The following is a 26,224-nucleotide window of genomic DNA, read 5'->3' on the forward strand; positions in this document are numbered from 1 at the left end:
AGGGGGCAGCGCACACGTGAGGCGTAAGTGTTTGGCGGGAGCGTAATGGGTCAGTAACCCAGAAGATGACAAATGCTTCTTTACCTTTCAAAAAGCTGTATTCCTGTGGCTGGCTTCAGGCCGTCACATGATTCTTCAGAAGAAGGTGTAAGGGGGCCAACGTGGACGAAAGGTCCGAGAGAAACTTCCCGTAATAGTTAATGAGCCTAAGGAAAGAGCGAAGTTCTGAGGTGGTGTGGTGGCCTGCTGGAATGCCTGGGCCCTCTCTGCGTCAGGGTACAAACCTTCGCAGTCCACCCGATAGCCAAGGTAGACCTCCCTCCCTCGCATGAAATACGCACTTCGCTCATCGTAAGCGGACAACAACCTCCGAGAATCTCTTTAATACGGCTTCCATGTTGTCCAAGTGTTTCTGCTCCGGGACTCCTGTGACCAGCACCTTATCTAAAGATGTCACCACACAGCAGCCCTCACAGGATGGTCTCCATTACGCACTGAAAAATAGCACGGGTGGAGGACATTCCGAAAGGCAGCCACGCATTTTCCTATAGGCTTGTGCGCGTTGATGGTAATATATTTGCGGGAGGCCGGATCAAACTCCAGCTGCAAGTAGGCCTCATATCAAGCTTCATGAATGAATGCCCGCCCCCATGCTTCACGTGGAGATTCTCAATGCGGGGCATGGGGTAGTGGTCAAACTGCAAAGCCGTGTTTACTATCAATTTGTAATCCTGCATAAACAAACCGTTTTAGGGGCAGCACGATGGAGCAGTGGTTAGCACTGCTGCCTCACGGCACCGAGGACCCGGGTTCAATCCCGGTCCCGGGTGTGTGGAGTTTGTACATTCGCCCCATGTTTGCGTGGGTTTCACCCCCGCAACCCAAAGATGTGCCGTGTCGGTGGATTGGCTATGCTAAATTGCCCCTTAATTGGGGAAAAATTAATTGGGTACTCTAACTTTATTTTTTTTAAAGAAAGCTGTTGTGTCTTAACTTCACCGACTGGCTTGGTTCCAATTAATATTATGTTCTTAAATCTATTTATGAAATCTATTAAATTGCCTCATATATGTAAGTGTATATGCTCACATCTATATGCCTGGGTATGCATAGGGTGATCATGGCTCGGCACAACATTGAGGGCCGAAGGGCCTGTTCTGTGCTGTACTGTTCTATGTTCTATGCACACATGTTTACAATGAGTCTATGTGGACACGTGTGCATGTGGGCACATGAACATGCCTGTACCATAGCTGACAATGTGCACGGGGAATGACTTTTGATTAACATTGTCCTGTTCTATTTTCTTTCTGCAGGGAGCAAATATTCTTATCAATGACAATGGGGATGTAAAATTAGGTGAGTCACGCAGGGATACCTGTATTTTATTATGTTCTATCTTTCATCAACACTCCCACTGAAGGAACAGTATGACTCAGATAGTCATAGTCATGCTCCCTCTACACTGTCCCAGCGAACACTTCTTAGACAGGTACAGTCCAGGTTACAGAGTAAAGTTCCCTTTCTACTGTCACATCAAACAGTTCTGGGGCCTCCTGAATGCTGATCAAGAGGGATGTTCACGGTAGGAAAGTCCATGCCTGCAGTCACCAATTGAACTAAACTTTACTGTGAGTTAACTATCAAGATTGGAGACAGTGGGATTTTCCACCAGTAACGCCAATTCGTAAAATCTACCTTTAAATCTGTTACATTTCATTGGGCTGGATTCTCCGCTCCATTGCGCCGAAATCACGGCCGGCGCGGGGGCGGAGAATCCATGTTCCTGCAAGAGATCGGGACCAGCGGCGGTTCACTCCCAGTGTACGCCACGCCGCCTGCGACCTACCTGGGGCCATTAATAGAGGCCCGCTCTGCCCCCATCCGGCCGAAGTCCCGATGGCGTGGAACTAATGTGCTCCAGCCGGTCAAGGTGCTCAAGTGGCGGCTGCGGACTCAGTCCGCGGCTGCCCTGGTGGAGAGGGGGGGGGGCAATCAGAGGGCGGGTGGGCCTTATAGGCGGCCGGGGAATTATTGTGTGGGGGTTGAGGGTCGGGTGCGCGGCCGATTTGCGGGGGGGGGGGGGGCTCTTTTTCGGGTCGAGCACTACGGTCCGAGTCCGCCATGGAGCACGGTGCGGCCGCTGGAGGCCGCCCGCTGTGTGCACGCGCGGCCCCCGACTCGGAAGTGCGGGGGCCCGTATCTGCAGCGAAAGCCGCGAGATCTACTCCGGGTCCCTGCAGGGCTGGGAATTCGTGTCCCTTTTATCCAAGTTTTTCTGGCGTAAACCCCCACAACGTGGGGACATAGTCCCAATAATGGGGAATCCAGCCCATTGTCTTTCTGAAAAAAGAAATTGAAAGCCGTTTAAAAGTCAAACCAGGACTTGATCTTTTATACCGTTATCCTCAGCAGTGAGCTCATCATCTTAACAGCTCAAGCCACGAAATGTGAGAGTAACAGGAAATAATTAGTCCTTTCTTTTCAAATAAAGTTGTTGGGTGTTTGTCTTTGATGGTGAGATGAACATGGTTGCAACTTTCTGCACAGTCTATTGTTGGATAAAGTACATATCCAACTATTCTATGTCAGTGCTTATGCACACGCTCATTGACTATTCATCTAACCCAACAGCACAGCATTCACATATTCTGCCTTCAACATGCCTTGGGGTAGCGAGTGCTACATTCTCACCCCTCTCTGAGTAAAGAAGTTATTAATCACTATCTTCTATTTATGGCTGCTAGTTTTAGTCCACCCTGCAAGTGGGAAACGTCTTCTCCACATCCGCCCTGCCAACCTTTTCAGACCTTGACAAGATCGCTACTGGTTCACCGCTCCTTCTTCTGGAGGGACGTGGCCCAGCTTCTTCAGCTTTTTCTGATGGGTATAGTTTCTCAGTACTTCCCTTGCAAATCTTTCCCTCGAGTCCCTCTACGTACTCTTTTTCTAATGCGGAGACCGGAATTAATAGCGTTTAATTGGTTGGTCTTGACAGCTTTTGGTCTAGTTCTCTGACATAGAGTTAGGGGCTGGTTTAGCACAGTGGGCTAAACAGCTTGCTTGTAAAGCAGAACAAGGCCAGCAGCGCGGGTTCAATCCCCGTACCAGCCTCGCCGAACAGGCGCTGGAATTTGGCGACTAGGGGCTTTTCACAGTAACTTTATTTGAAGCCTACTTGTGACAACAAGCGATTTTCATTTCATTCGTTTTCATAATGGCAGCCTCCAATCTCAGTGGGAAGCTCAATTTTCTCCTGAAATCGACAGGTTGGCACAGGGACTGAAGTGTACACTTGCAAGCAATCTCACTCAGCCAGACTGTAAGGATTGGTGGGGTCTGAAATCCATGCTAATGCAGCGAAAAGGGTTGTCTTGAAGTTGGGGTCGTATTGAGGGAGCTTTGGTCAGATAGCCGCCATGCTGTATCTCAGGATCCTCCAACCTGCTGGCCATGGGGCTGCAGGTGACCCCTGATGATGAAACCATTAACTCCTGAGCAACACGTTGCTATTTGTTTTGCACTCTAGGATGACTTTTTCAGCCTCAGATCCACCGCAAAGTGCTTTTCAGCCAATACAGCACTTTTTGAAACAGTCACTGCTGTAACACGTGAAGCACAGCAAGATCCCACAAACAGAAACGTGATCATCTGCCTTAGGTATTGGTTCGTAGAATCGTACCGCACAGAAGGGGCCTGATTTAGCCCTTCCCATTAATGTCAACCCCTCGAATGAGCTATAAAAAAAATGAAATGAAAGTCGCTTATTGTCACGAGTTGGCTTCAATGAAGTTACTGTGAAAAGCCCCTAGTCGCCACATTCCGGCGCCTGTCAGCAGTGCATTCTCCTCTCCCCTGGCTTGTCCCCCATAACTCCACGGATGCGTTCTCTTTAATTACACGTCCAATATGTTTTTTTCTGCAAAATTCCAGTGGAATCTGCTGCCGTCACCCTTTCAGGTACTGCATTACAGATCAAAAATGCATTTCGGTGCGATGGGGAAAAAATTCTCAATTCCCCTTTAGTTCTTTTGCCAGTTTTAAAAAAATTTCTAACATCTGGTTGCGGGCCCACTTGTCAGAGGAAACAGTTCAACTGCTTTCTGTATCAAAACCTCTTCTAATTTTGAATACCTCTAGGCATCTTTGAGCTTCTCTGCTCCTCTGAAGAAAACATCCCAACTTCTGCAATCTCTGCACATAACTGACGTTCCTCTTGGTATCATCCGAGTAACCCATCTCCGTACGCTCTCGAGGGCCTCGCCTTCCTTTCAAAAGTGTGCTGCCAAGAACATCGTTTGAACCCTGCAGATTAAGATGACTGGATGGGGCAGAGAAGCTGGAAACCAATTAATTTTCCAATGATAGAAGAGTCTACTCTATCCAGAGTTTTGAGCCTGTAGTGGAGAATATATTGAACAGTTAGTGATCGACATATCAACATTGAAGAGTAGGTTCAATAATTGGTTGAATTAAAGAAGGGGATAAAGGAAAATGAAAAAAGAGTTAGTGATTGAAGCAGACATAATGTCCACGGGCGGCACGGCAGCACAGTGGTTAGCACTGTTGCTTCACAGCGTCAGGGACCCGGGTTCGATTCCCGGCTTGGGTCACTATCTGTGTAGAGTCTGCAGATTCTCCGTGTCTGCGTGGGTTAACTCCGGTTTCCCTCCACAAGTCTCGAAAGAAGTGCTTGTCTGGTGAATTGGACATTCTGAATTCTCGCTCCGTGTACCCGAACAGGCACCGAAGTGTGGTGACTGGGGGATTTTCACAGTAACTTCATTGCAGGGTTAATGTAAGCCTACTTGTCACCCTAATGAAGATGATTATTATTATAACACTGAAGAGTAGGTTAGATAGGTGGTTGAACGAAAGAAGGGGATAAAGTGATATGGTAAGAGTGATCATAATAAGACTTGCTCAATGGAGGATAAAGATTGGATGGGCTGAATAACCATATCCATCTTCTTTAACTTCATGTAACTTTATTGTGATAGGCAGTACTAGCTAAGGGGCTTATTACTCAAAGAACTGGATGGTAAACCATCTCAACAGACATGGCTCTTCAGTTGTTCCACTAATATCACCCGCGTAGCTCTCAGGGCTTGCATACTTTTTCCCCAGTAGGTTGAGGATGTTAATTCCATGATTGCATTCTTACTACGTTTGAAGCTCGACCTTTGTAGAAGTCACCCACACCCGTTTGTAATGCAGGTCTGTTTTACTTTGTCTATCATTGAATGAGTCAGATCCAGGGGGTTACTGCAGAACCCCTCGTCAGGGGAATCCCGAAAGACTCTTGCTGCAACACGCCACAGCAAAACGTCACTGATGAAACCTCACCCCTACACTGCATCGTGCTACCAGAAGCTGTCATCATTTGTGGCGCCCTTGTCCATTCAAGGCCTGAAGTGTATCCAAACTGTGCACCAGGAGCAATAGGTTATTCCCAAAATTGGCTGAGTGGGGGGGGGGGGGGGCGTGTGCTCTTGCACCTCTCGAGTCAGAATGTTCTGGGTTCATGTCCCACTCCAGATACTTGGGCTGAGATTTCCAATCACCAGTGTGCGTAGGAACAGGAGCAGCATGCCCTGGAGTATCAATGACCCCAATGATTCTGGGACATGCTGGAATTTTCAAAGTGAGGGGATAGGGAGGTGGTGGAGTTGGGAACTCGCTTACCTTTGATGGTGTGTTCAGCTGCTTGAGAAGTTTGCGACAGGGCAAGGGGGCAATTTTCAATTAATAAATGGCTAGCCCAAACAAGCTGGTGCACTATCGTGGGTGCAATGCGGCAAGCGGTGAAGTCATTTATTCTTATGATAAAACATTTTCGAAAGAAAGTAATTTTGTACCGGATAGGATGCAGCATCTTTCAGTTGACCATTTGGCCAGTTTTGGGATTTCCTTCCTCAAAGGGGTATTAGTGGACCAGATAGGTTTTTATGGCAACCACAATGGTTTCATAGTCGTCATTTGACTTTTTAATTCCAGATTTTTTTAAAAATTGAATTCAACTTCCACCAATTGCCCCGGTGGGTTTCGAACCCGGTTTGCCAGAGCATGACTGGTTCCCTGGATTACTAGCCCAGTGATAATGCCACTAACGCCACTGCCTCCGCTATCAACTGAGTCTACCAGCCTCTGACTCAAAGGGTGCTGACCACGTGAACTATGAACATTATCGCACCAGCTACTGGTGACAAAGCTTGAGATGCATTCCTCCGAAAGACTGTGGCTTGTTTATCACCACAAACAGCAATGATTAAAGGTCAGGCAGTCTGGTTAGTGAATAAAGTTAAGGGATATATATTGGCCAGGACACTTGGCGTAACTCTCCCGCTCCTCTTCAAAACAGTGCCGCGGGTCATTTACAGAGAGGGCGGGTGGACCTCAGTTTAACATCTCCGATGAAAGGCAGCACTGCCAACAGTGTAGAACTCACTCAGTACTGCGCTGGGTACAGCAAGAGTATGCTCTCAACTCTTTGGAGTCATTTCTTCTAATTTAAAGTACCCAGTTCATTTTCTTCCAATGAAGGGGCAATTTAGCCTGGCCAGTCCACCTACCCTGCACATCTTTGGGTTGTGGGGGTGAAACCCACGCAGACACGGGGAGAATGTGCAAACTCCACACAGCCAGTGACCCAGAGCCGGGATCGAACCTGGGACCTCGGCACTATGCGACGGAGTAATGTTTTTGAATTATTCGCTAATGGGATGCCGGCTGTGCCCAGCATTTGTTGCCCATCCCTGAGGGTATTTTAAGGGTCAGCCACATTGCTGTGGGTATGGAGTCACATGTAGGCCAGACCGGGTAAGGACGGCAGATTTCCTTCCCTAAAGGACATTAGTGAACCAGATGGGTTTCTGCGACAATGGTTTCATGGTCATCGTTAGACTTTTAGTTCAAGGTTTTTATTGAATTCAAATTTCACCATCTGACGTGGCGGGGTTTGAACCTGGGTCCCAAGAGCATGACTCTGGTCCTCTGGATTACCAGCGACAATACCACTATGCCACTGCCTCCTCTGTCAACTGAGTCCTCCAGCCTCTGACTGAAAGGGTGCTGACCACTTGAACTATGGCTGCCATCAGCATTATCGCACCAGCTACTGGTGACAAAATTTGAGATACATTCCTCCGAAAGACTGTGGATTCTGGAATCGTTTCTTAAAAATAAATTTTGAGTACCCAATTCATGTTTTCCAATTAAGGGGCAATTTAGCATGGACAATCCACCCAGCCTGCACATCCTTGGGTTGTGGGGGTGAAACCCACGCAGACACGGGGAGAATGTGCAAACTCCACACGGACAGTGACCCAGAGCTGGGCCATGAGGCTGCTGTGCTAACCCACTGCGCCACCGTGCTGCCCGATTCTGGAATAGTTGATGAATTCACATCAGCCGTGATCTAACTGAGCGAAGGGAAGGACTTGAGTCGCTGAATTGACGTCGCCTGTTTCTAAGGGACATCTGATTGAGATTTCCTGTACAGGTGGATTTCATACATCTCATGAAGAGGGGATTTTTCTTGGCAAACATCGTCAGCCTTGATCTCACTGAATGACTCAACGGGCTGAATGGCCTCTTCCTGTTCCTAATGTCCTTAAATACCCAGAGCGCGTGATTGGGTCACAGGAGATCAGCATAGTTTTACACCAGAAGTGATGGGATGTAGTTACCATCATGAATCCAATTTTACCAGTTTATTTCTCCCTATCCTGACAAAAGTGACTCTTTAAAAAGTGTTTTGCCTTTTCATGGAGCTGGAGGATGTTTTGTTTTTTTGGAGAATTCACTGCAGATAAATTAGTATCAGCCCAGGACCCAGATTCTGATATTGCTGCAGACAGGGGATTAAGGAGAGAGCGAGAATGTCACAAATTTGCCTTGCTTTCTAAAATGAACACCCACACAAGTGGGGAATACTACGCAGACGGCACAGCGCAAGAGGAAGAGCCATGTGAACTTCTGACCGCTGCGCAAAATGAATCATAAAAGCCCTGGGTGTGAGATGGAATGCCTGTTTTGTATGTGACAGCCTGTCCGAGGTGTGCGTAGGCCTGTCCTGGATTAGAGTAGGCCTGTAGAGGTGTGTGGGTGAAAGACCCGTCTGTCCTGGAGGTACGGGTGACCTTATTGTGAGGGGGGGGGGTCATGGGCTTTGATGTACCAGGATTCTGGCTGTGAGGATGCTGTCCAGGCTGTGAGGGGAAGGCCAGGCATGGAACTGAGGGCCTAGCGATGGTGAAGGGACAGCAATATAGTTCTGAATTAGGGTGGGTGTGTGGCTCGGAAGGAAACCACAGTTGGGGGTGTTCTGAGGCACTTGCGGCCCTTGTCCTTCTGGGTGGTAGCAGTCACAAATTTGGAAGGTTCTGTTGAAGGAGACTTGGCGAGTGATGCACGATCAATTACACAAAGATGAGAGTTGGATGTAATCGAGGCTTTATTACACTGAGATGTGTGGCCTCCGACAGCAGCTGGCGAAGTGGCTGCTGTACTGGGAGCACACATATTAATACTCCGCCTACTGGGCGGAGCCAGCAGACAGAGAACTACACCCATACCTGTAGTACAGGGCCTTACCACAAAACACCTACACCGACATCCTTATATACAATATATATACATCAGTGGTGACTACCACATTCACCCCCTGTTAAGATTGAGTCCTACATTGGAGAACTACATACAGGTAGACTTTTCAGATTACAGAGAGCAAAAAAAATTGAGTCCCGCGGGGTGGAGGGGAAAATTATGTCCAGAGGGATGGTGTTTTAAAAGTCCAGGTCATGTTACAGATTCAGTCGGTCTGGAGCCTTGATCTGCCGTTGGGAGCGTCGCAGTGCTGGCTGTGATTCCGGTGTCGGTTTGGTCTTCGGTGACTCCAGGAGCGTGTCAAAACCCTCTTCATCCTCGGGAGTGGGCAAGGGGAAGACGGATTGTCCCAGAGCGGTGGGGTGCGCCGGGGGAGGGGAGGGTGGCGCCGGGTCGGAGGGGCGGGGGGTGTGTGGGGAACCAGCTGGTGCCAGGTCCCTGAGAGAGACAGTATCTTGGCGGCCGTCAGGATACGCTACGTAGGCGTACTGTGGGTTGGTGTGAAGTAGCTGTACCCTCTCAACCAATGGGTTCACCTTGTGGAGCCGCATGTGCTTGCAGAGGAGAACGGGTACTGGAGCTGCCAGCCACGTTGGGAACGAAACCCCAGAGGTGGACTTCCTAGGGAAGGTAAAGAGACGTTCATGGGGTGTTTCATTAGTCGTGGTGCACAGAAGCGACTGAATGGAATGCAGGGCATCGGGGAGGACCTCCTGCCAGCGGGAGGCCGGGAGATTTCTGGACCGTAGGGCCAGCTGGACGGCCCTCCAGACCGTCCCATTCTCCCGCACCACCTGCCCGTTTCCCCGGGGGTTATAGCTGGTCGTCCTGCTCGAGGCAATGTCGGGCAGGAACTGACGCAGCTCATCGCTCATGAATGAGGATCTCCTGTCGCTGTGGACGTAGGCGGGGAAGCCGAACAGAGCGAAGATGGTGTTGAGGGCTTTGATGACTGTAGCAGACGTCATGTCGGGGCATGGGACGGCAAAGGGGAATCTGGAATATTCAGCGACCATACTGAGGAAGTACGTGTTACGGTCGATGGAGGGGAGGGGCCCTTTGAAGTCGACGCTGAGGCGTTCAAAGGGGCGGGAGGCCTTCACCAGGCGCGCGCGGTCTGGCTGATAGAAGTGCGGTTTGCACTCCGCTCAGACCTGGCAGTCTCTGGTGATAACCCTGACTTCCTCGATGGAGTAGGGCAGATTGCGGGCCTTGATGAAATGGTAAAACCGGTGACTCCTGGGTCACAGAGATTGTCGCACAGGGTGTGGAGTCGGTCCACCTGTGCGCTGGCACATGTACCTCGGGATAGGGCATCTGGGGGCTCATTGAGTTTACCGGGGTGATACAAAATCTCGTAGTTGTAAGTGGAGAGCTCGATCCTCCACCTCAAGATTTTATCGTTTTTGATCTTGCCCTGCTGCGTGTTGTTGAACATGAAGGCTACCGACCGTTGGTCAGTGAGGAGAGTGAATCTCCTGCCGGCCAGGTAATGCCCCAATGCCGCACAGCTTCAACGATAGATTGGGCCTCTTTTTCGACAGAGGAATGCCGAATTTCGGAGGCGTGTAGGGTTCATGAGAAAAATGCTATGGGCCTGCCTGCCTGGTTGAGGGTGGCGGCTAGAGTGACGTCTGACGCGTCGCTCTCGACTTGAAATGATAACGTCTCGTCGACTGTGTGCATCGCGGCCTTGGCGATGTCGGCCTTAATGTGGTTGAAGGCCTGGTGACCCTCGGCCGTCAGGGGAAACAGAGTGGATTGAATGAGTGGAAGGGCCTTGTCCGCATAGTTTGGGACTCAGTGGGCGTAATAAGAGAAGAACCCCAGGCAGCGTTTGAGGGCCCTGGGGCAGTGGGGAAGGGGGAGTTCCATTAGGGGACGCATGCGGTCGGGATCGGGCCCCAGAACTCCGTTCTGGACCACATAGCCGAGGATGGCTAAGCGGTTTGTGCTGAACACTCACTTCATGTTATAAGTTAGGTTACGGAGAGTAGCGGTGTGGAGAAATTTGGAAAGGTTGGCGTCATGGTCCTGCTGATCGTGGCCACAGATGATGAATCTGTGCCGTCCAGGTACGGGAAGGTGGCCTGCAGTCCGTACCGGTCAACCATTCGGCCCATTTTCCGTTGGAAAACCGAGACCCCGTTGGTGACGCCAAAGGGAACCCTGAGAAAATGGTAAAGGCGGCCATCTGCCTCGAAGGCAGTGTATGGGTGGTCCGCCTTACAGATGGGGAGCTGATGGTAGGCAGATTTCAGGTCCACAGTTGAGAAGACTCGGTACTGTGCAATCTGATTGACCATATCAGATATGCGTGGGAGGGAGTACGCGTTGAGCTACATGTACCGATTGATGGTCTGACTGTAGTCCACGACCATCCTGTGTTTCTCCCCAATTTTCACCACTACCACTTGGGGCTCTCCAGGGGCTGTTGCTGGCCTCGATGATGCCTTCCCGAAGCAGTCGCTGGACTTCAGACCTGATGAAGGTCCTGCCCTGGGTGCTGTACCGTCTGCTCCTGGTGGCGACGGGTTTGCAATCCGGGGTTAGGTTTGCGAATAGGGAAGGTGGGTCGACCTTTAGGGTCGCAAGGCCGTACACAGTAAGGGGTGGTAGGGGCCCGCTGAATTTCAGTGTGAGGCTCTGGATGTTGCACTGGAAGTCCAGGCCGAGTAACTGGGCAGCGCAGAGGTTAGGGAGGACATAGAGGCGGAAACCTCTGAACTCCATGCCCTTGACAGTGAGAGTGGCTATACAGTACCCCCGGATCGCCACGGAGTGGGACCCGGAGGCCAGGGAGATTCTCTGGTTAGCGGGGTGTACCGCGAGGGAGCAGGGCCTTACCGTATCGGGGTGGATGAAGCTCTTGGTGCTCCCAGAGTCCAGCAGACAGGAGACCTCGTGCCCATCGATCTTCACGTTGGTGGAAGCAGTTGACAGGTTGTGTGGGCGAGACTGGTCAATCGTGACTGAGGCGAGCCGCGTCTGGTCGTCGGTGGTGGCAGGCGATGAGGTGCCCAGGGGGCATGGGTCCTGGTAAGATGGCGGCGGCCAAGGGCCGCACGTGGTGGGGGTCGAACAAGATGGTAGCGCCCACGGGCTGCACGTGGTCCAAGGAGGGGAAGATGGCGGTGCCCACTGGTCGCACGTCGGAACAATATCTATTTCTCCTGATAGCAGCGACTGAGCGGGCCTGGCCCGCCGCAGCAAAGTGTCCCTTTTTGCCACAGGCCTTGCAAAGGGCGCTCCGGGCCGGGCAGCGCTGTCGGGGGTGTTTAGGCTGCCCACAGAAGTAACATTTGGGGCCCCGGGGTTGGTTGGCTGCCGCGCGGCACAGGTGTGGAGTTGGCTGAGGGGGATCGCTGGTGAGGTCCACGATGGGGCGGCCGTCTGCGGAGTCCACGATGCGCAGGAGGGGTGGTCCGCGTGGCCGGGGGCGTAGGCCTGGATGTTGCGCGAAGCGACCTTAAGCGATAGCGCTAGCTTTTTAGTCTCCGCGAGGTTGAGCGTGGCCCCTTCTAGGAGCCGCTGTCGGATGTAATCGGACCCTATCCCCGGAACAAAAGCGTCTCTCATGAGCAAGTTCGAGTGTTCCGTGGCTGACGGCCTGACAGTCACAGTCTCTAACTCGGGGAATCAGGGCACGGCAGAAATCTTCCACTGACTCACCAGGAAGGTGACGACGAGTGGAGAGGAGGTGCCTGGCGTAGAACATGTTAGTCCGCAGAGCGTAGTTTTCCTTCAGTAGCGTCATGGCGTCTGCGTAGGTCGGTGTGTCCTGGATAAGTGGAAAGACATTGGAGCTCAGCCGCGTATAGAGGATCTGAATCTTCTGAGCTTCAGGAATTGGGTCTGGCGGAGACCCGATGTGTGCTTCAAAACAGGCTAGCCAATGTTGAAAGTCCTTTTTGGCGGATCCAGCTGCAGGCGATCCGGCTTGATGCGGAGGTCCATCTTCTGAAAACTTAGAGTAATAAATTGATACACGATCAATTACACAAAGACGAGAGTTGGATGTAATCGAGGCTTTATTACTCTAAGATGTGTGGCCTCCTACAGCAGCTGGCGAAGTGGCTGCTGTACTGAGAGCACACATATTAATACTCCGCCTACTGGGCGGAGCCAGCAGGGATGTACCTGTAGTACAGGGGCCTTACCACAAAACACCGACACCGACATCCTCTATATACAATATATACATCAGGGGTGACTACCACGGCGAGTTGCTGCAGTGCATCTTGTAGATAGTGCACATGGCTGCCACTGTTCCAGTGGTGGAGGCAGTGAATGCTTAAGGTGATCGATGGAGTGTTAATCAAGCGGGGTTGCTTTGTCCTGGATAGTGTTGAGCCTCTTGAGTATTGTTTGAGCTGCACTGACCCAGACTAGTAACAAATACTCCACCACAACCCTGACAACCTTGCAGATGGTGGACAGGCATTGAGGGTGAAGAGGTGATTCATTTTTTGCAGAATTCCCAGCCTCATGACCTGCTCTTTTTTTTATATGAATCTTTTTGTTGGCATTTCCCATATATATAAGCAGTTGTATATATACACATCACATTCTTCTTGCCCGCGCTAATTTCCTTTATTATACAGAGAGGTTTAGTTTGTCCTTTGTTTAACTGACCCAATGTGCATTTTGTTGCCCTCTGGATCGGTCTATGGTTCCGCCCCCTTCCCCCTGTGTAGCTCTGGCTGCTCCGATACCCCGAAGATTGCCACTATCGGGCATGGCTTCACCCTCACCCCCACAACCATGGACATGGCCCTGGAGAAGGCTGCCCAGAACCCAGCCAGCTTGGGGCAAGCCCAAAGCATGTGGGTGAGGTTGGCCCTCTGGCACCGCTCACATTCATCCTCCACCTCCGGGAAGAACCTGCTCATTCGGGTTCTGGTCAGGTGCGCCCTGTGCATCACTTTGAGCTGCATTAGGCTTAGCCTTACGCAGGAGGAGGTGGAGTTCTCTGACCTGCTCTTGTAGTCATGGGATTTATATGGCTGGTCCAGCTCAGTTTCTGGCTGATGGTAACCCCCCCAGGAGGATTCAGCGATGGTAATGCCAGTGAATGTCAAGGGAAGATGGAGATTCTCTCTTGTTGGAGATGGTCATTGCCTGTTCCATGTGGAACAGGCCACTTCTCTGCCCAAGTTTGAATATTGCCCAGGTCTTGCTGCTTATGGAGACGGACTGCTTTAGTGCTTAAGGTGTCACAATAGGTCCTGCATGTCCGTAAACATTCCACTTCTGACCTTGTGAGGAAAGGTCATGGATGAAGCAGCTGAAGATAGTTGGCCTGCAGGATATCACCCTGAGGAATGCCGACAGCAATGTCTTGGGATTGAGATGGTTGACCTGCAACAACCACAGTTAACTCTGTGTTAGGTACGACTCAAACCAGTGGAGAGTTTTCTCCTCATTTTCATTGACCAGTTTTTCTAGGGCTCCTTGATGCCACAATTGGTCAAATGCTGCCTTGGTGTCAAGGGCAGTCACCCTCACCCCACCCTCCTGAGTTCAGCTCTTTTGTCCATGTTTGGACCATGGCTGTAATGGGTTCAAGAGCTGATTGACCCTGGTGGAACTTAAACTGAGCATTAGCGAACAGATTATTACTGAGCAAGTCCCACTTCACAACACTATCGTCTACACCTTCCATCACTTTGCTGATGGCTGAGAGAAAGATTGATGGGGCAATGATTGGCCAAGTTGGATTTGTCCTGCTGTTTGTGGACAGGACATATTCCATGTTGCCAGGTAGACGTGTAGCTGGTTGTACCGGTACAAATTGACCAGGGACGTGGGTAGTTCAAGCGCAAGCCTTCAGGATTATTGCCAGAATGTTGTCATGGGCCGTCACCTCGTGCTTAGTGCCGACAGCCAGTTCTTGATGTCATGTGGGGTGTGTGAGGGATTGGAGTGTACCTCCCCGCCAGGAGGGCCACAACCAGCCTGGATTTGTGAGGCAGACCTGGCCAGGATTAGTGAGGGGCTCTCCCACACTGCGTGAGTGAGGGGCAGAGCCAGCCACCTGGGTGTGGCCAGGCGTAGGCCTGAACTGGATTTGCGAGGGGCACCCATACTGAGATTATTGCTGGATAAATGAGAGGGATGACATGACCATTTCGGACTGAGTGGAAATGAATGGTGTTGGGGATCTCTGTGTTACACCAAGTGCTTCAATCTTTCTCTCTTGTTTTCCAGCTGATTTTGGGATTTCAGCACAGATCACAGCCACCTTCGCCCGAAGAATGTCCTTCATTGGAACACCGTACTGGTACGATTATACTCCGAGTTTTGGGAAGGTTGCTCAAGGCACGAAATTCCACACTGGGAGAGAGTGCCCCGACGGGATTTATTTTTCTGCAGTTTTGTTTTGATTTTGATTGGCGGCTTTTCCCCAAACCGAATTATTCGTTCTTCAGCCAAACCAAAATGGCAGCCAACTAATCAGCTTCTGCATGGACCTCTGCTGATGCCCTCTGTAAGGGCGGAGGGACTCCCTGACCTCCACCACTGACCCTTGAGGGAGGGGGGGGGGTATCATTGACTCCTCTAAAAATCCCCGATATTCACAATGCATGTGGTTTACGATGGTTTGTTTATAATATTTCACCCTCATTTTCATTCCCAAATGCTTCACCCTATAGTAAATTCTATGTTCTATGTCCATTACTCCACATTCCCCATATCTGTTATGTTATCATGCAACCCCCCCCACCCCCCCCCCCATCCATCCATCCATTTTCCATGACTTTGTCCCTCTATCCATTCTCTCTTCTATTTTGCTCTCTGTTCCTTGGGCAGCACAGTAGCACACGTGGCTAGCACTATGGCTTCACAGCGCCAGGGTCCCAGGTTCGATTCCCGGCTTGGGTCACTGTCTGTGCGGAGTCTGGACGTTCTCCCCGTGTCTGCGTGGGTTTCCTCCGGGTGCTCCGGTTTCCTCCCACAGTCCAATGACGTGTAGGTTAGGTGGATTGGCCGTGCTAAATTGCCCTTAGTGTCCAAAAAAGGTTAGGAGGGGTTATTGGGTTTTCTGGATAGGGTGGAAGTGAGGGCTTAAGTGGGTTGAATGGGCCGAATGGCCTCCTTCTGCACTGTATGTTCTATGTTCCTTCATCTCTCTGTCTGGCCTGGATGTAACTCCAGTAGATTAACATGTACGAAATATGATAACTGTCTCTCATGCTCCGTTTGTTTTTGGATCCCTCGACAGGATGGCTCCTGAAGTTGCTGCTGTGGAGTTCAAAGGTGGTTATAATGAGCTGTGCGATATCTGGGCAGTTGGCATCACGGCCATTGAGCTGGCGGAACTGCAGCCCCCAATGTTTGACGTCCATCCTTTGAGGTGGGTACCATTGTCCCCTCAAAGCACGTTGGGGCCATCTCCTGCTCGCATTCTTTAATTCCTTATGGTTTCCTAATCCTTCGAGCCGGTACTCATTCAAAAGGGTTATGGTTGAACTTTTACACCAACCCTTTTCACATATTTAGAAAGTACTGGAAAAACTCAGACATTAGTAAGGCCACGCTTGGAATATGGTGGGATTCTCCCACACCGCGCCGTTTGGGGGAATCGCCGTTCGCGCCGGATTTTCGTGCAACGCCGGTCCGACGCCGTCTCCGCCATTCTCCCAGCTGGCGAGAACGGCGTCATGGAGGTCGGTGCCGCGCCGCCCGGAAAATCGCCCGAGGTGCTAAGTCTGACAATTCTCCGGGCCCCCCGCTATTCAGCGGCCCGGATGGGCCGAAGTCCCGACGGCGTGACCCCAGGTCACGGCGTCGCGGTTCACCACTGCAAAATAAACTTGTCAGCCACTCGTGCTGGCTGACGATACGGAGTGAGGAGGTGAGTGGCTGGCGTTCTCGGAGGAGGGGGGGAGGAGGAGGGGGGGAAGGAGGAGAGGGAGAGGGGGGATGGGGGGAGGAGGAGGGGGGAGGAGGAGGGGGGAGGAGCGGGGGAATGAGGGAGGGGAGGAGGAGTGGGTGGAGGAGGAGGAGGGGGTTGGAGGAGGGGGAGGAGGGGGGAGGAGGGGGGAGGAGGGGGGGATGAGGGAGGGGGAAGAGAAGTGGGTGGAGGAGGAGGAGGAGGGTTGGAGGAGAGCAGAGGGGGAGGGGGAGGAGCGGGAGGACGAGGAGCGTGGGAGGAGCGGGAGGATGAGGGAGGGGAAGAGAAGTGGGTGGAGGAGGAGGAGGGGGTTGGAGGAGAGCAGAGGGGGAGGAGTGGGTGGAGGCCGGAGGCGGAGGGGGGCAGGAGGGGGGGCATGAGGCGAGGGGAAGAGAAGTGGGTGGAGGAGGAGGAGGGGTTTGGAGGAGAGCAGGGGGGAGGAGTGGGTGGAGGAGGAGGAGGGGGGTTGGAGGAGGGGGGAGGGGGGAGGAGCGGGGATGAGGGAGGGGGAAGAGAAGTGGGTGGAGGAGGAGGAGGGGGGTTGGGGGAGGGGGAGGAGGGGGATGAGGGAGGGGGAGAGAAGGGGTGGAGGAGGAGGGGGTTGGAGGAGGGCAGGGGGGAGGAGGGGGGAGGAGCGGGGGGATGAGGGAGGGGGAAGAGAAGTGGGTGGAGGAGGAGGAGGGGGGTTGGAGGAGAGCAGAGGGGGAGGAGTGGGTGGAGGAGGAGGAGGGGGGTTGGGGGAGGGGGAGGAGGTTGGGAGGAGGGGGAGGAGCGGGGGGATGAGGGAGGGGAAGAGAAGTGGGTGGAGGAGGAGGAGGGGGGTTGCAGGAGAGCAGAGGGGGAGGAGAGGGGAGGAGTGGTGGAGGAGGAGGAGGCGGGTTGGAGGAGGGGGGAGGGGGAGGAGTGGGTGGAGGTGGAGGGGAGGAGGAGTGGGTGGAGGAGGAGGAGGGGGGTTGGTGGAGGGGGGAGGGGGGTTGGAGGAGGGGGAGGAGAGGGGGAGGAGTGGGTGGAGGAGGAGGAGGCGGGTTGGAGGAGGGGGGAGGGGGAGGAGTGGGTGGAGGTGGAGGGGGAGGAGTGGGTGGAGGAGGAGGAGGGGGGTTGGTGGAGGGGGGGGGGGGGTTGGAGGAGGGGGAGGGGGGAGGAGGTTGGGAGGAGGGGGGAGGAGCGGGGGATGAGGGAGGGGGAAGAGAAGTGGGTGGAGGAGGAGGAGGGGGGTTGGAGGAGGGGGGAGGAGCGGGGGGATGAGGGGGGGGGGAAGAGAAGTGGGTGGAGGAGGAGGAGGGGGGTTGGAGGAGAGCAGAGGGGGAGGAGAGCAGAGGGGGAGGAGAGGGGGAGGAGTGGGTGGAGGAGGAGGGGGGGTTGGAGGAGAGCAGAGGGGGAGGAGAGGGGGAGGAGTGGGTGGAGGAGGAGGAGGGGGGTTGGAGGAGAGCAGAGGGGGAGGAGTGGGTGGAGGAGGAGGAGGGGGGGTTGGAGGAGGAGAGCAGAGGGGGAGGAGAGGGGGAGGGGGGGGGGGGAGGAGGAGGGGGGGGTTGGGGGAGGGGGGAGGAGCGGGGGATGAGGGAGGGGGAAGAGAAGTGGGTGGAGGAGGAGGAGGGGGGTTGGAGGAGGGGGGAGGAGGGGGAGGGGGGATGAGGGAGGGGGAAGAGAAGTGGGTGGAGGAGGAGGAGGGGGGTTGGAGGAGGGGGGTGGAGGAGGGGGGAGGAGCGGGGGGGAGGAGGGGGGAAGAGAAGTGGGTGGAGGAGGAGGAGGAGGGTTGGAGGAGAGCAGAGGGGAGGAGTGGAGTGGGGAGGAGGGGGAGGGGGTTGGAGGAGAGCAGAGGGGGAGGAGAGGGGGAGGAGTGGGTGGAGGAGGAGGAGGGGGGTTGGAGGAGAGCAGAGGGGGGGAGAGGGGGAGGAGTGGGTGGAGGAGGAGGAGGGGGGTGGAGGAGAGCAGAGGGGGAGGAGAGGGGGAGGAGTGGGTGGAGGAGGAGGAGGGGGGTTGGAGGAGAGCAGGGGGGAGGAGAGGGGGAGGAGGGGTGGAGGAGGAGGAAGGGGGTTGGAGTAGGGGGGAGGGGGGAGGAGGTTGGGAGGTGGGGGAGGAGGGGGGGGATGAGGGAGGGGGAAGAGAAGTGGGTGGAGGAGGAGGAGGGGGGTTGGAGGAGAGCAGAGGGGGAGGAGTGGGTGGAGGAGGAGGAGGGGGGTTGGAGGAGAGCAGAGGGGGAGGAGTGGGTGGAGGAGGAGGAGGAGGAGGGGGGTTGGAGGAGAGCAGAGGGGGAGGAGTGGGTGGAGGAGGAGGAGGGGGGTTGGAGGAGAGCAGAGGGGGAGGAGGGGTGGAGGAGGAGGAGGAGGAGGGGGGTTGGAGGAGAGCAGAGGGGGAGGAGTGGGTGGAGGAGGAGGAGGGGGGTTGGAGGAGAGCAGAGGGGGAGGAGAGGGGGAGGAGCGGGAGGATGAGGGAGGGGGAAGAGAAGTGGGTGGAGGAGGAGGAGGGGGGTTGGAGGGGGGGAGGAGGGGAGGAGGAGGGGGGTGGAGGAGGAGGAGGGGGGTTGGAGGAGGGAGGAGGGGGGTTGGAGGAGGGCAGAGGGGGAGGAGGGGGAGGAGCGGGTGGAGGAGGAGGAGGGGGGAGGGGGAGGAGGGGGAGGGGGGGGGAGGAGGGTGGGAGGAGGGGGGAGGAGCGGGGGATGAGGGAGGGGGAAGAGAAGGGGTGGAGGAGGAGGAGGGGGGTGGAGGAGGGCAGAGGGGGAGGAGGGGGAGGAGCGGGTGGAGGAGGGCAGAGGGGGAGGAGGGGGAGGAGCGGGTGGAGGAGGGCAGAGGAGGAGGGCAGAGGGGGAGGAGGGGGAGGAGCGGTGGAGGGGGGTTGGAGGAGAGCAGAGGGGGAGGAGAGGGGGAGGAGAGGGTGGAGGAGGAGGAGGGGGGTTGGAGGAGAGCAGAGGGGGAGGAGGGGGGAGGAGGAGGAGGGGGGTTGGAGGAGAGCAGAGGGGGAGGAGTGGGTGGAGGAGGAGGAGGGGGGTTGGAGGAGAGCAGAGGGGGAGGAGGGGGAGGAGGGGAGGAGGGGGGAGGGAGGAGGAGGAGGGGGGTTGGAGGAGAGCAGAGGGGGAGGAGAGGGGGAGGAGCGGGTGGAGGAGGAGGAGGGGGGTTGGAGGAGAGCAGAGGGGGGGGAGGAGGGGGAGGAGGGGGGAGGAGGAGGAGGGGGGTTGGAGGAGAGCAGAGGGGGAGGAGTGGGTGGAGGAGGAGGAGGGGGGTTGGAGGAGAGCAGAGGGGGGAGGGGGGGGAGGAGGGGGGAGGAGGAGGAGGGGGGTTGGAGGAGAGCAGAGGGGGAGGAGTGGGTGGAGGAGGAGGAGGGGGGTTGGAGGAGAGCAGAGGGGGGAGGAGGGGGAGGAGGGGGGAGGAGGAGGAGGGGGGTTGGAGGAGAGCAGAGGGGGAGGAGTGGGTGGAGGAGGAGGAGGGGGGTTGGAGGAGAGCAGAGGGGGAGGAGAGGGGGAGGAGCGGGTGGAGGAGGAGGAGGGGGGTTGGAGGAGGGGGGAGGGGGAGGAGGTTGGGAGGAGGGGGGAGGAGCGGAGGGAGGGGGAAGGGTACAGCCATGTTCGGGGGGAGGGGGGGGGTTCGGGGCAGGGGGCCCCATGTTCAGGGAGAGGGGGAACGAGGGTTTTCCGCGGGAGCGACATGCCAGCTGGCCTGCCATGGCAGGACGGTGGCAAAACCACACCTGCAAGTTGAGGTCAAGCTGATGGGCAAAGGCCACTGGCGCCACCATCCCGCGCGGCCACACGCCTTGACCTTGGGTGCGCCCAGCCCCCCCCCCTCCCCCTCTCCCCCCCCCCCCCCCCCCCCCCCCCCCCTCCCCCCTCCCCCCACACACAACAGCACCCAGCTGACGCAGACCATCTCTGGGAAGGGTCAAGGTGACACACATACCAGCCCCCGTGAGGGCATGGACAGCCCACGGTGGCGCAATGAGGAGGGACGGGCAAAACTGGGCGGTGGACGGATACTGTGGGCAGCGGTCAGGGTGCCTGCGTGTCTGTAGCGACACCAGCCAACCGGGGCATACATGTATCCCATGGCACCTGGCTGTCGAGGTGACAATGGGCCATGGTTAAACATGTTGTATCCCCACCCCCTCCTGCAGATCGTAATGTTTAGGCACCAGCCAGCGATGTTCGCCGCCGGGGTGGGAGCCGCTGCCCTGCAGGTGGCCCTTCGGCAGCGTCGGCGCAGGCGGCTCAGAGCAGCTGCTGGAGCGGTGGCTGCAGCAGAGGGACTGGCTGCAGAGGGCCCCGTGCCACCCGCTCAGGCTGCAGAGGGCCCCGTGCCACCCGCTCAGGCTGCAGAGGGCCCCGTGCCACCCGCTCAGGCTGCAGAGGGCCCCGTGCCACCCGCTCAGGCTGCAGAGGGCCCCGTGCCACCCGCTCAGGCTGCAGAGGGCCCCGTGCCACCCGCTCAGGCTGCAGAGTGCCCAGTGCCACCCGCTCAGGCTGCAGAGGGCCCCGTGCCACCCGCTCAGGCTGCAGAGGGCCCAGTGCCACCCGCTCAGGCTGCAGAGGGCCCAGTGCCACCCGCTCAGGCTGCAGAGTGCCCAGTGCCACCCGCTCAGGCTGCAGAGGGCCCCGTGCCACCCGCTCAGGCTGCAGGCCCTCCCACCCGCTCAGGCTGCAGAGGGCCCAGTGCCACCCGCTCAGGCTGCAGAGGGCACCGTGCCACCCGCTCAGGCTGCAGAGGGCCCCGTGCCACCCGCTCAGGCTGCAGACCCTCCCGCCCGCCAGGTGCAGGAGGAGGCGGAGGGGGACGATGACCACCACATTGTTGGGATGTACAGGACGAGGATACCGAATTGATGGGGCGCAGGGGGGCGAGGAGGAGGAGCAGGTGGTGGTGCCATGAGGTCTCAAGTGTACCGTCACCGCATGTCCTTCGAGGACCTGCCGGACAGGGCATGCAGGAGGAGATTCCAGGTGAGTAGGGAGATTGTCGCACATATTTGCCACCTCATGGCGCACCTGGCACCACGTGGAACGGGGGGAGGACATGCTATCCCGGTGACCGTCAAGGCGACGGTTGCCCTCAACTTCTATGCGATGGGGTCGTTCCAGGCGCCGAGCGGGGACCTGTCCGGTATCTCCCAGGCATCAGTGCCCCGGTGCATCCAAGCAGTCACCAAGCCCTGTATGCCATCGCCAACCGGTACATCCAGTTTCCAGAGGACCGCGTACCCCAGGATGCCCGGGCAGCGGGATTCGCCTCCGTGGCCAGGATACCAATGGTCCAGGGGGTGATTGATGGGGCGCACGTCGCCATGCGTCCACCATCGGAGAATAGGGACGTGGTCATGAACACAGACAGGACCTACTCCATGAACATTCAGGTGGTCTGCGACCTGTTATGGGAGCGGCGTTTTCAGAACCCCAAAGTGTAACATGGAGTTCAACCAACCTCTCCCTTTAATGTATTGTTGCTTTTGAAGCACACAGCTTGGTCTCCAGGTCTGGTATCACAATTATGGACACGTGGGTTTTTAAACACAAAACAATGTTTATTTCATGAATTCAACTTAACCATTTGAAATAAACATTGGATCACCTAACACCCCTTACTTCAAAGATAACCCCGAAAATAATACAACACTAAATAATCCCTCAAAATGTTCTTTCAAACCTCCAAAAGACTTAACACCTTTAAACAGGAACATATCAGGTTAAAGACATTACTATTCTGAATCACCCAAATGATTCAGAGATATTCTTTCCTGGCAGAGATCACAGCAGATCCAGCTCACTGCAAACACAGACACACCCCAAGCTCTTTCCCTCAAAAACCGGCTTTCTCCTTTTAAACAGCAAACCAGCCAGGCACTTTTCAGCTGCTCTCTCAAACTGAAACCTAAACACTGCAAAATGGCTGAGCTAAAAAACCCAGCCACACCCACACTCTGACATCACTTCAGTAATATGAGCCGCTCCATTTCTTAAAGGTACATTGCTTAAACATCCATTTCTTAAAGGTACTCTCACCTTACAGACCACTGCATGAAGATCATGCACGTGTGCGCTCAGTACCCCGGCAGTGTGCATGATGCCTTTATACTGGCGCAATCTTACATCCCGCCATGTTCGAGGGACATGGGGGCTGGATATGGCCGGGAGGCTCCACGACGCCACCGCTTGGCGAGCGAGCACGCGAGGCGTTGATCGCTGCACCTTTCACCAACTAGGGGGAGGGCATCGCTGAACAAGGCACTTGCACCATGTGGGTCGGGTGGAACGTGGTGCCCCCCCCCTCCTGCTTGGGCGGGGGGGGACACAACACGTGGTTTGGGGGGGGGGGGAGGAAGGAGGGGTGGGGTGTGACCTGGGGGGACTCTCGGGGTATTTACCCCGGCTGCCCTCGTGAGGTCGTGGAGCTTCTTGCGACACCCCTCTGCCGAACGTGGGGTGTGCCCCACAGCCCACATCACGCCAGTTGCGCCCGGCTCTGCTGGCCGGGTGCCCGGTGGCCACGTCTTGGGCACAGGATCGCCAACCGCTCTTCCACTGAGTCCAGCAGTGTCTCCAGGTCATTGTCCCAGAACCTGTGAGCCGCACGGCGGGGTGCAGCCATCTCTCTGTGTCGGGGCCTGTGCGCGGATCGCGCACATAAAATGACGCAGCGCCCCGTCACCCGGGCGTCGCACGATGACGGCGTCGCTCTGGCGCCACGCTCACCGCGTTTCTCGCCGCCCCGCTGCTGGCCCCTTTTCGGGGCCTGAATCGATGCTGCCGGCGGCCCGTTCGCGCCGTCGTAAAATGCGACGGCGTTCACGACGGCGCGGACACTCTGACTCGCCATCGGAGAATCCCGCCCAAAGAGGGGACAGAGATAAGGTCGACAGTCAACATCTTTTCCCAAAGGTAGGGAAGTCTAAAACTACAGGGCACAGGTTTAAGGTGAGAGGGGAGAGACACAAAAGGGTCCAGAGGGGCAATTTTTTCACACAGAGGGTGGTGAGTGAACGAGCTGGCAGAGGCAGTAGTAGAGGCGGGGTACAATGTTGTCTTTTAAAAAGTATTTAGACAGCGATATGGGAAAGCTGGGGATAGAGGGATATGGGCAAATGCGGGCAATTGGGACTAGCTTAGTGGTTAAAAACTGGGCGGCATGGACAAGTTGGGCCGAAGGGCCTGTTTTCATGTTGTAAACCTCTATGACTCTGAGGTCTGACAGCGTCTGTGGAGAGAGAAACTGAGTCGACGTTTCGAGTCTGTTTCAGAGCTAAAGAGAGGGAGAAGCGCAATGATACACTGTCTAAGAGGGGGTGGAGGAGCTTGAGCAGAGTACAAGGTCAGTGGCTGGTGGGAGCGAGGAAAGATTGCGGCAAAGACGTGTAGGTCACGAGACAGAGGCAGCGTTAATGGTAGGAGAAGGTGCTGGTAGTTAAGATATCAGAATGTGTTAATGGGAGCATAAAGGTCAGTAGTCAGTGAAAGCAAAACTAAAGAACAAGTGACAGATGGCCCGGTGGGGGAGGGAGAGCGAGAGGGACAAGGATTTTTTTAAATTTATTTTTAAAAATAGAATTTACAGTGCAGAAGGAGGCCATTCGGCCCATCGAGTCTGCACCGGCTCCTGGAAAGAGCGCCCTACCCAAGGTCAACACCTCCACCCTATCCCCATAACCCAGTTACCCCACCCAACACTAAGGGCAATTTTGGACACTAAGGGCAATTTAGCATGGCCGATCCACCTAACCTGCACATCTTTGGACTGTGGGAGGAAACCGGAGCACCCGGAGGAAACCCACGCACACACGGGGAGGATGTGCAGACTCCGCACAGACAGTGACCCAAGCCGGAATCGAACCTGGGACCCTGGAGCTGTGAAGCGATTGTGCTATCCACAATGCTACCGTGCTGCGGTAGTTCGCTTTCATCTTTTCACATATATCCCTTGATTCTCTGTACAGCCAAGGATTCTATAAATCTCTGTATACCCAATGACGGAGCATTCACAACTCTCTGCGATTGAGAATTCCAAATATTCACAACCTTCTGGGTGAAGACGTGTCTTTTCATCCCTGTACAATAATGGCGACCCCCTTATCCTGAGGGACCCCTCGTTCTAGTCTCCCCAGCCGGGAAAAGCCTCCGCCAAGTCCTTCAAGAATTTAATACATTCCAGTCAGGTGAGGTCACCTCTCATTCTTCTAAAGCTGGAGATTATCAGTCCATCCTCTCTTCGGCCTCTGCTCACCGTGTAACCCGAGGAGATGGTGGCTGCTTCAGAAACCTCGCATCCCCAGCGCAGCGCTCTGCCCTTTAGCCAGACTGGCAGCAGTAACGTTTCTGCAGCTGCAGGCTGGGCCTGCCCACGCTCTCTGGGGTTCACCAGGCATCCTGAAACCGTGGGTTGCCCAGGAAGTGGGTGGCTGTTTCACAATGAGATGTTTTGAATTTGTTCTAACCGAAAATTAACCCCCCCTTGTGCACCAATTGCTCCTGTGAAAAGGGAGAACTTTCGGTGACACACAGGTTTTCGTGGCCTCGCGCTGTCCCAAGCGGTTCGCAGCCCATTAGTTGATTCTCAAAACGTCAGCGGTATTTCAATGTTGGCAGCCGCCACTGCGCGATCTCACGATGTGATAATGAGCAGTTAACGGGGAAGAAATTCATCCCGGGCGATGGCGCAAAATGGAATCGGCTGCATTTAATTCCGCTGCAGGGCGGGATTTACAACAGACAAGGGCCTCCAATAGCACCTCCAACAGTGCAACAGTCCCTCAGTACTGCACTAGGAATATCAGTTTAATAAAGGCGAGGGGAGTCGGACAAGTAAACAAAAGAAGACGGGCAGCACGGTAGCATGGTGGTTAGCATAAATGCTTCACAGCTCCAGGGTCCCAGGTTCGATTCCCGGCTGGGTCACTATCTGTGCGGAGTCTGCACGTCCTCCCCGTGTGTGCGTGGGTTTCCTCCGGGTGCTCCGGTTTCCTCCCACAGCCCAAAGATGTGCGGGTTAGGTGGATTGGCCACGTTAAATTGCCCGTAGTGTCCTAAAAAGTAAGGTTAAGGGGGGGGATTGTTGGGTTACGTGGGTTTGAGTAGGGTGATCATTGCTCGGTACAACATCGAGGGCCGAAGGGCCTGTTCTGTGCTGTACTGTTCTACATATTTATAAGAACGTACTATTTACAAAGGGGCCCGGTTGAGCTTCACGGGGCCCCCTCTCTCTCTACCAGGCCAATCTTTTATACAACGTGGTTATCAACCCCGTAGTTAGCGGGGGAGCTCATACGCGGGCGAAACAATCGATCCAGCCCCGTGTGTCCCGTGCTGGTTATTACAGGCAGCTTGGAATTTGCGTTCAAGTTCAAAGTTGCACCCTTAACCCACAACTTTTTCACTCCGATGTTAAGAGTGCTACACGTCACGGTTGGGCAGCACGGTAGCTTAGTGGTAGCACTATGGCTTCACAGCGCCAGGGTCCCAGGTTCGATTCCCGGCTTGGGGTCACTGTCTGAGCGGAGTCTGCACGTTCTCCCCGTGTCTGCGTGGGTTTCCTCCGGGTGCTCCGGTTTCCTCCCACAAGTCCTGAAAGACGTGCTGCTGAGTAATTTGGACATTCTGAATTCTCCCTCTGTGTACCCGAACAGGCGCCGGAATGTGGCGACTAGGGGCTTTTGACAGTAACCATTGCAGTGTTAATGTAAGCCTACTTGTGACAACCAAGATTATTATTATTATACTATATGTCAAGCCTTGGTTATTGCAGGAGG

At 55.1% G+C, this 26,224-nt stretch overlaps 1 protein-coding gene across 1 annotated transcript in view; it reads left to right on the forward strand.

Moving 5' to 3' along the window:
* LOC119957855 (mitogen-activated protein kinase kinase kinase kinase 5-like) overlaps positions 1–26,224 on the forward strand; it is a 180,459-nt gene that overhangs the window by 86,906 nt on the left and 67,329 nt on the right. Inside the window, exons 7-9 of the mRNA XM_038786010.1 lie at positions 1,317–1,359; positions 14,818–14,890; positions 15,833–15,964. Of these exons, the coding sequence (XP_038641938.1) occupies positions 1,317–1,359; positions 14,818–14,890; positions 15,833–15,964 (248 nt within the window). The remainder of the gene's footprint in view (positions 1–1,316; positions 1,360–14,817; positions 14,891–15,832; positions 15,965–26,224) is intronic.

Source organism: Scyliorhinus canicula, chromosome 27, assembly GCF_902713615.1.
Source record: "Scyliorhinus canicula chromosome 27, sScyCan1.1, whole genome shotgun sequence".
Taxonomy (NCBI): domain Eukaryota; kingdom Metazoa; phylum Chordata; class Chondrichthyes; order Carcharhiniformes; family Scyliorhinidae; genus Scyliorhinus; species Scyliorhinus canicula.